Source organism: Tigriopus californicus, chromosome 4 (assembly GCF_007210705.1).
Source record: "Tigriopus californicus strain San Diego chromosome 4, Tcal_SD_v2.1, whole genome shotgun sequence".
Lineage (NCBI taxonomy): Eukaryota > Metazoa > Arthropoda > Copepoda > Harpacticoida > Harpacticidae > Tigriopus > Tigriopus californicus.
The window spans coordinates 9,128,854-9,139,170 of NC_081443.1; the positions used below are offsets into that span (position 1 = coordinate 9,128,854).

General features: G+C 44.9%; 1 protein-coding gene across 1 annotated transcript; it reads left to right on the top strand.

Moving 5' to 3' along the window:
- The first annotated feature begins 709 nt into the window (after positions 1-709).
- LOC131879353 (substance-K receptor-like) lies at positions 710-9,286 on the top strand. The gene is made up of 4 exons (XM_059225653.1): positions 710-899; positions 1,417-2,351; positions 4,492-5,076; positions 5,927-9,286. Exons 2-4 carry the CDS (start codon positions 2,190-2,192, stop codon positions 6,512-6,514), a joined length of 1,335 nt encoding a protein of 444 aa, XP_059081636.1. The 5' UTR covers positions 710-899; positions 1,417-2,189; the 3' UTR covers positions 6,515-9,286.
- Positions 9,287-10,317: the final 1,031 nt, after the last annotated feature.

Here is a 10,317-nt window from a genome sequence, read left to right on the forward strand (position 1 = left end):
GGCCTCCTTCTTTCGGCAAGGGAAGCGACTTGGATCAGGGAGAAAGTGGACCAAAGAGCTTGGGATCGCACGGAACGTTGTTCGGGGACCACTCACTATCGGTCTTTCTTCTGTCGCCTCTCGCTCATCGGCAGACCCAATGTGGTAGGAACGAGGGAATGTGGAGTCGATCAGCCAGGGCACGCCTGACAAGGAGGGGCTTTCTCCCACCCTACGCCACGACTTCAGGAGAGCGTTCCTTTGGGCGTTGGCCTTCAAGGCCCAATGCGGGCTGGGCCGAGCAAGGGAAAAGGACACTAGGAATGGCTACGAGTGTAAGAGGAGAGTAAGAGAAGATCTCTTGTCGTTCTTCGTCTTGCTTCTCCGTCTAGGGTCTACATTCACGTACGCTCTCGAATGTGCACAAATGTGGCATATGCACACACGCTCGATCACTAGCAGCCCCAACAGTTCAACGGAGGTTTTTAAAGAGCGGAATCCTTCCACTCTTTGCCCGTTCCAGGACCGGCGTTTTCCCCTCCATCTCCTAACACAGCCGAATTGTACGTATTGGGATTGTTCCAGCCTTGGACGTGGAACTCGGAGAGGCGAGGGAGAGGAGGGAAAAAAAGAGGACCAAGAGAAGACTCACAGAAAGAGAAGGAACAAGAACAGAATAACCCTGGTCCGTGTGGTTGCTCCTTCTAGCGATTCGCCTTGCGTTTGGCTGAAAGCCGAAATTGTCTTTATTCTCCAGTTTGGCGAGAGACTCCTCGAGAGCTCTTTGTGTTGAATTGAAGCGAGTAAAGCAACAGAGTGGCTTGCTTGTTCTTGGAAGTGAATTATTTCATCGCCAGGTTGATTCAATCAGTGCTGTGATACGTGCGCACTTACTTGGTCTTCGTGACCAAAGATAAGAGGTAAATGAAAATAAGATCAACAAAAGAAAGATTAGCACCGATAATCAATAACACCGGTCATAAAAAAAACATTGCTCGGCTTGAATGGGCTTTAAATATACTGTCCGTCATAAACCGGAGGACAAGTGTATGAGGGAAATCATTGACAGCTTTCTCTAATTGTGACGCAGAGTTCAAATGTCAGTGTTCTGGATGACCTGCACAGACTTGGCAGCATTGAGTTACCGAGTAATATCGCCAAGTAAATTGCGTCTTTGTTTCGATCAGACGCTCTCTTCAGCATAATATTCCGCCAATTTCTCGACAAAGGTAAACTTCAATCACCCCGCTGGAGCGATGAGTAATGACAAGGAACATTAACCGAGAGAGACACACATACTGGGATGTGTCTGGAATCAACAGCCAACAAGCCGAATAACGTCCACACCCTCGTGCATGACTGGAAACTTATCCATATCCCCTCAGTTCATTGCACGTTACGTGAGTACTAATGGCATGAGTGTCGTTCTTCTTCCAGATCTCGGCGATAAGCAATTGCTACGCCCCCAAGCTCTGAAGCATCAACAGCATCCACGGAATAACAAGGCTTGCAGAGCGATTTCACGACAGATTGGTGTGGTTGGAAAAGTTCATGCGTGTGTATTAGACAACCCTCTCCAGGATCGACGCAAGAGGTTTAAAAAAACTCTTGTTTCCAACGCGTTCCCGAACTCGCCGTGGACTTGTCCTACAAGTTGGCTTGATTTCTCGAGTCCAACACGCGGACCAGTGCCCTACTAACTTCGGAGTGCTTCCAAAGCTCTCACACTCACTCTCTCTCTCTTACACACATCGAGACAGACTCACTTGACTGGTCGTGGTTGAATCGCGCTTGGTTGTGCTGGAGTTGGTGAGGTTGGTGGAGAACTCGCCCCCTTTTCAAAACGACTTCAGAGTAAGCTCAAAAGAGCTGCTGTGAGCGATACTGAAGCTTCTACCAAGAGTGAATGCGTGAATGCGTGAGTGAACCAGCAGCCAATCGAGTCCAGCCTACAGCAAGCTCCAAAGTGGGACCAGAAGTAGAAATTGGCAGAGGAGAGTAGCGTCATTTCTGGAAGAAGAGACGGCGTTTCACTTCCCCGGAGGACAACAAACCCACCAAACTTGATTTGGCTTTTTTGTTGTCCCAGTGTTGTGTGTGGAATCCGGATTGTCGGTGCATCTTCAGGCCTGTGATGAGCAACGTCTACTAAAGAGTGATTGTGCTGGAAGTGAAGTGATTCCACGGATAATTAATTTGAAGCCAAGAAGATGGCGGATACAATGGATAAAGCTGCTGACACAGTGAGGGGCGTGGCCCGGGCTGCGGGAGAAGGCATGGCTAGTATTGCGAACACAATACAACAATCTGTGAACGAAAATATCGAAGACTATGAAGATGCGATAGATGATTATATTCCTCCACAAATAGAGGTAAGGACTTTTCTTCTCAGGGGACCACAGTGAAGGCATTTAGAATTGATTTTCGCAGAATGAGACCGTTTGGTGTTTTCCACCGAGTTCAATCTAAATTGACGTGTTTACGATAGGAAGTTAATTAGGTTCGCAACTTTAAGAACAAATGCCATTTGCCCTTGTACGAGGCGCCAGTTGAAAAGTCGTAAAAAAGTAGGCTCAAGAAGTCCATGAAAATGGCTCAAATTAAGTAGATGCATCCAACGTTGCTGTTTGTCTGAAGTTGATTGTTGCCTACTTTAAAGCGAGCCAAATGATCCTCACAATTTCGGTTTGGTGCGCCTGCAACCTCGTTGGATTGGCAGGAAATCCACAACGAGCAGATGTTTCTCCTTTCAACTCGTGTTATTTCAGTTTCTTTCTCTAAATGACCAGCCCCAGGTCAATGGCCCGTCCCATTGGCTCCTAGCTCACTTCAGATTTTGGAAACAGGATGTTGAGAGAGTTGAGAGGATGCTCAATGACACTGGGGTCGGTCACTCTAACTTGAATCCATTGAAAGGGGTTTCAGAAAAACTGAAATAAATTATGCTGTTTGTTTAGCGGGGAATCAGGGAAACCACATGAAAGTCGAGGGTGACCAGATTGAGATCTTCCTTTAAGATCCTTTTAGTCTTTTCTTTGCAAATAGTATATGGTCAAAATTAGACATGCAGCCACGTATGTGTGAAATTCACTTCAGGCAAAGAATAACTTCTTAAGTGATCTTGGCAGGAAATTCCCAAGTATCTGTCATCTCAACATCTGTTATGAACCTGTGTCTTTAAATCTGAATAAACATTGCATCATGTATTCTCAGGCAAGCTCCACTCAAGCAAGTTATTCTTTGGAAGTGGGAAAAAATAAGTATGCATGGCTTGACATTTTCCGAGCAAATTTTGAACTCCACTTTTATTCCTTTCTTTATTGCACACTCGCTCATTCTCTAATGAGGTGTTATCAAAAAGCACGGCGGTGTTGTGAAAGGCTTGAAAGTTCCTCGTTGATAGCTTACGACTTCTTTTGAACAGCCAGGAAATGGTGAGAAATTCAGGTTTGATTTGTTACTCTCCAGACTCAATAATGAAGACACTACGAGGGTAATTAATGACTTGGGCTTGGTCTCTCTTCCATTCACCTGCGTTTCATTATGTGGTTGAGTTCCTGTCTCCTGATCTGTTTACCGTTTCCTTCCTCCAGAAAATCTTGGGATATTACGCATCAAAAGGGGTTTTAAATCCACATTCTCATGGTTTTTGTCACGAAGTCGTGTCACGATGACTTTTTCTCCTTTGACGAACTTCAAATTCCAATTTAATTCCAATGAAGTACACTCCTTTTCTTTCAGTCTTATCTGGGATAAGGAATATTCAGGAGTACTCCAATTCTTGCACAATCTCCGAGGTTTTTTAGGGAAATGGAACTTCCTTCGTGCTCAAAAGTCGTCTCTCTGCCTTTTTTATTATGGGCGTTAGCAAAGTGCTAACCATGAGGATCGTGCTTTAATTGGGCTTTTAACAAGCATGGCAACAGAATATTCACGCAAGCATTAGGTGGAGAGGATCGAGGCATTCTTTCTGCCTTGGAGAGAATCCCAATGTGTAGGTTACATGTGCCCCACATGACAAATTAGTTGGATGAAACGCGACAATCACTCTCGTGGGCGCTCATGGGTGACCAGTCAAAGCTTCGAACCTTCAAACGGGTTGGAATAGGAACAGAACAGCTTTTGCAACCAGAGGGAATTCAAATGGAGAAGGTTCCACTTTGAAGAATTGAAAAGAAGGTCATATGTAGGTTGTTAAATCTGGCTTTAGAGACCCTTTTTCTGACTATCTTATGCTAGGATGTCAGTCCAAGCCGCATCAAGTGTCAAAGTTGTCTGTGAGTTCTTGTCCCTGAGTAGAATGGGACCATCGCATGTCAGGCATGATCCTTTGGGAGCCAGAAAAACCTACCTTGGAAACACCAGCAATACCAATTGGTTGGTTGGTTAGGCCTATTGACTTCTGGCACGAGGTCATTTTGAGCTGGTGTGAATGTGCTACCATGGCTGCACGAATGAATAAATATTTAATCAGCATAATTTTTCAAACATGTTTTTTTTTATTCTTTTCAGCTCAACGACGGCAACGGGATATCGACTTCGTTACCAGATTTCGAAAGCTCCTCAGTCTCTTCTGGGTATATTCTCAACGATACAAACCAATGGGGATGGATCACCTTATATGTGGTCACCATTGTGATCGCCATTCTTGGCAACTTGCTCTTTATTGTGGCAAGTCTATGCACCAAGCGAACCCGAACCACAGGTTACTATCTGCTCATCAACCTGTCCATCCGGGACATCCTCCTCGCGTGTCTCTGTGTTCCATTCACCTTGGACTCTGAGATCATCGCGTACACCTGGAACTTTGGTGGCATCTATTGTATTGTGTACAAGTTTGCCTACTATTGCTTTCTGTTCTTCTTGCCCTTGACCATCTTGTTCCTCGCGTTCCACTTGTTTGTGGAGAACTGCAAATGGAACTTTGCGGGCGAGGAAGGTGTGGTTCCACGGCCCTGGGCACATACCCTTTACATTCCTCTGATCTGGTTCTTCTCGTCGGTGTTTGCGGTGCCCACGGTGTTTTACGCTAAGGTTCATAACGAAACCGACGATTTCTACGGCAACGAAATTGTCCGAAGACCAGACGATTCGTTGGTAAGTGTCAATGAGTAATGATTAACCCATATCCATGCCCTGTAGCTAAGCGAGTACGTAGATTGGTGGATCATGTCTACTGATCACCTACATCATTGATAAGGCAGTATTTGTTCATTAATCTTGATTACTCAGTTCGTCTAATTCTGCCAACAAAGCAAGGCCAGCAGCCTTCCTCAATCGATCATTAGTCAGCTAGTAAGCGAGGATATGTCAGTTCTGTCAGCTCTGTCCAAGTTTATATACTGGTGTACGCACAAGCAACACCGTCCCTTGGTCCAGAATTTACTCCTCTTGAGGAATGAAATTAATGGAAAGCTGGGCTAGTAGCAACAAGCAGTATTTAGATAGGCTGATAAAGCTTTCTTCGGGGAGTGGCTTGGCCTTTCCTCACTTCCTTCCTGGACCCGGAAAATATCTCACTTTCCCGAGTTACAGCTAGCGACCTTGAGGAATGGCCACTCTTAGAGAGGCTGGAATAGAGACGGGGCTATTGGGTCCCTCATCAATCATAGTGAAAACATGGGTCGGCGTCCAAGGGCTCCAAAGTGGCTTGTAATACACATGAACGAGTAGGAATCTGAAATCAAGCGAATGGAACATGATTGAAAGATCCTGATGTCAAGATATTCAAGCGCTTGAAGCGACGACGTTCTCTTTCGAGGAACGAATGGATTTCCGATGGTTTGACGCATTACAGATATGTGAGAAAATGGCCCGTTTTTTGTCTGTCATGTATCTATAAGAAACGCAAAAGAGGCACAGAGCAAATCCTGAAAATCGTTTTCTTTTCACAAGTGGGATATCAATTGCCGGTATCATCATGGAATAATTAATGATTTATTTTTAGGCTTGCGTGTTTGCCACAGGTGGCGATTGGGGCCCAGGGAGCGATTTCTATTACGTATCCTCCAATATCCTGACCTTCGCACTTCCTTTCGTGCTCCTGTTCATCCCATGGTGGGCTTTATTGGTTCAAGTATGCGGATGTTGCACCAGGAAGCTCCGCTCCTCGGAATTCTGGCTCTCGATCATTACCATTTTCCTGATCTTGTTCTACGAGACATCTCGAGCTCCCTTCGAGCTTTTCAACATCCATCACATCATGACCACATGGAAGATCCTCGGACCGTTCGAGCCGTTCATCCCGAACATTGACAGCGAGCCCTACAAAGCGGTGATGAAATGGGCCGTCTACGCCCCCGCCCTACTCCACCCCTTGCTCTACTTTACATTCTCGCCCGAGGCCAGACATGGCGTGTACATTCTATTCACCCGTATGTGCTCTTGTTGCTGCACCAAGAGCGACCGAGACGTGGAAGTGGCCTCGGACGATGAGAAAGGTCGCATGCTCGATAGCAAGAAAGAGACCGAGAATGCTGTCGGCGAAGATCAAGCCGGGGTGCCCCTCCAATCGAAACAGGAGGATGAGATGTGAGCAATTAGCAGAGAGGCCCCATCCCAAGAACACCACCCACCGCCACCCACCAACGAGAACGATACCCACGTAGTAGCTCAGAAGAAAAGCTCGCCCTCTCTGCAATCACTCTCCTATTGGTTCTGAGTGATACCCCATCCCCTACCCGTATTATTGTCATCCCCTCACCTCATTCTTTTTCACCCAATCACCTTTTGAAAAGATGATGATTCGACTGGTTTATGGCTCATTCATTTGAACCATGCAAACGACGATGAGTCTTCATCCGTGATTTGAAGCCCCATTTTCGGCCTAGAAGGGAAAAAACGTGTTTCGAGGTGGGCATAAAGGGCAATTTGCGTGGATGTTTTATGAAGAAGACCCTTGCTTAACCTTGTCCAGTCTTGTGAATCACACTAGCACCGAGGACTCATGACAAATGTGTCCTCCTCGTAGAGTACCTGGCATTGCGTCATTTTGTACAAAGTTTCGCGAAACTCATCCTCAGATCTCCCTCTTGATTTCCAAATTTCCTTCTTTTTTTGCTATGGTACGATGGGAACAAAACAAAATCCGAATGTCAGCAAGCCTTTCCTATAACCTTGTAAGCATCTATGGGGCCTCCATGTTCATCTCTGAAGTGTGAATCAAGTCAGTCTTCAAAAAGTGCATGCTCTCACAATTGGCTCAGTACTGAGTGCATCAGTAGTACAGTACATAACTACATACTGCATCGTCCCGATCATCATCTTCCTCCACTCTTAACGCATAGGCTTTTCTCTCTTCACAACGTCTCCAATCTCAAGAAGAAACAACAGACGCTCACTCAGCACTTCCATTTGACGACCACCAACTACCATCAACGTTCACACGTATCATTCGTGCAATGTGCTTGCTTGGTGGGGAATGCCAGTTGGTTGCATCACTGCATGTGTACCGAACGTACTGCTCATGGATCTACTCTTGGGGACAAATCCGTGATCGGCATGACCAAGGCCCACATGCAATTTCTTCCCGTTCACGTGGCCCTTACTCTGTCTCAATGTAAATAGACCCCACTCAATCCTCATCTTGTCCTTCGTATTCGTCGTGTGAGAGTGTGAGAGTGTTCTACATGTGAGTGGATCCAACAGAACTCGTCAAGGCTGGCTTGGAACAAAATCCCCTCTCCTTCTCCGAATGTGCTACATCGACAAGAGAAAGCAAACCAAAACTGGAACATGAGCTTGCTTGCATGCATGTATGAAATTATCAGCATCAGAATGTAAATATTTGGAAAGACTCAAGAGCTTCACCTTACACACTTGATCTGCTACAGATCATTCGACGAATTACACCCACACACCCAGCCAGCCAGCCAGCCAACACGATGAGTGAAAGTCAATGCTCTTTTGGAACTCTTTTGAACAATAGTGTGCCCAACCAGCAAAGCCCTTCGGTGACTTGTTGGATGCGGCATTTACGTTACCAGTCGTCGAACCAACCACGAGTACAAATTTGGTTCCTTCTTCCCCGTGTACAAAGGAACAGTCTTCATTTTGATATTAGTTTGTAAATACGGACGTGTTTTCCGTTCCTTACTGGAGAAAGTCGTATGTTTTCTCGACCCCCCTTTTTCCCGCCCCCCCTACTCCCCTAATTTTCTCTCTTACTCTCACTTGAATTTAAGAGACGGCTAACAAGAATCTCATTAAAGACAGTCTGCCTCCTCGAGTTGCTCTTCTTCTTGCAAAGAGAAGTCGAAGCCCTTGGCAGGTAGATCATTAGTCAAAGCATCCTTGTAATAGATCTAGTCATTTCATATTGTACTATTACAATCATCAAACACTGGTCCAGACGATAAGTTTGCAGCCCTATTTCTTCTCGATCTCGGTGTATTTTCATGTAAGCAGACACGTATCATATTTACCGCAGCTCCTTCACCCTCGTCAATAAAAAAGAACGGAATATCCTTTCTCTTTCAATCCATTATTGTGACCCTTAGTAGTGCTCTAAAGACCAGTAACACATAATTGTGTGTCCATTTCAATTATCATCCATTACCACGTACTTCTACAATATATACAATAATACTGCCATCCTCCATTATTTATATACCCCCTTGCGTCTGCTCCACTTATTATCTAGCGGGTGGTTCTCCAACTCTTGCCAAGATCCGTTTATTATTTCGCCTCTCCACTGTCTCTCGTTTCTTTCCACGTTCTATTTACAATAATGTCTACTTGAGATGATATAAAAGAAGTTTTCCCCCCCAACCCCGTTTCATTTCGCTTCATTCCTCGACGTTGTAGTCCTTCAATTGAACCAGATGTCCTTCAATGTGCAGCTCTGGTTTAAAAACTAAATTTCCGAGGGGCAGTAATCGTTACCAATGTGTGCAAATTTTTCATCAAGTATTTATACATGTCAATGTACGTGTCAATGAATGTCTCCAGGTGAAAATGATTCCAATTTGAACCCAGACAAAAAACACCCGCACATGGAACCACAATCAAACCAAATCGTAAAGAGAAGCATTTACAACTAACAAGATCAGATAGGCCAGAACCAGAACGGTCCATTGTACAACTGGACATTCGTACACCCAATTTGACAGTAAACTTTACTCTCCTCAGATATCTAATCAATATAATTGTAAGTATTTATTATCAAAAAACTACTGCTACAACTACTTCTACAACATCATCATCATCATCAACAACAACAACAACAACAACAACAACAACAACTGCATACAATAATTGATGAATATGATCCACGTTTTGTCAATAAACTTCAGTGAAAACCAACCCACATTCTGCCGTTACAACCATCACTCAGGCCCGTTCGAGGGTTCCAACCGTTCTTTGTGGTATTGGACTAGTCATGAGATCCCTGGGAGGAACTAGAACAAAAACCTGGGAGCACTGAGACCTTGTGAATGTGTGCCTTTAGTCTTTGTTTTCCCCTTTCGGATTTCCCGTTCCACGCCATTGATGCGGTGGAGACAGAAAATCTCTCATTAGGGATCATCGACCGAAGAAGACCAATCGTTACTTGGAACAAGCGGAAGAGGGAGGAAATGGGCCGGCACACACCAAAGAGAGAATAGACTACACGTCAGACTTCATTTCCATTTCCCCTCATTCATTTCTATTCAACCCAATTAAGATCAAGCTCGGTGAGAGGGGGCTTCTGTACGGTTCAATAGCTCTTGTTCCCAGACAAGGGAACATAACCCCTTTTATTTTAGGGGATAGCCGAATATTTATCAAGAGTCCATTACCTTGAGAAGCTTAGAGAAGTATGGTGTCTGGAACGCATGTTCCACTTGTATTAGCATTCTGTCTTTGGCACCAAATCCGTTCCATCGAGGAATTGTAGACGGTCGCCAGGTCTTCTCTATCCATTAATGTATTGAACCAGGGTTGACATTTTAGCTAATGATGGCAAAAGTCGACACAAACCATCTTTCAATGGAACAACGTGCCCACATAAATAACGATTTGAAATGTTAATATCTTGAAGCTAGATTTCTCGAACCAAAATGCTTCGAAAATAAATGCCAACCCTTATTGCCACACATTCTTCTAGAGAGGAGGAGGACAAAAGCGGTGCATACTTAACATATTCATACAAGGGGACCTAACACCAATGAAAGGACTCTCCAAAGTTGTTCCCTAGTGTTTGCCAAATTTGGTTCCTCACTCTCTTTGATCTTCTCACTAGGTAGGAACCCACACTCATGCGGTTACCACACACCATATCCTTCGGTCTTGTAATGGTCGAGGACATCTTTTCTTGATGTTTCCCCTCTCCTTCTTTCCATCTTGGGCATCCGATGG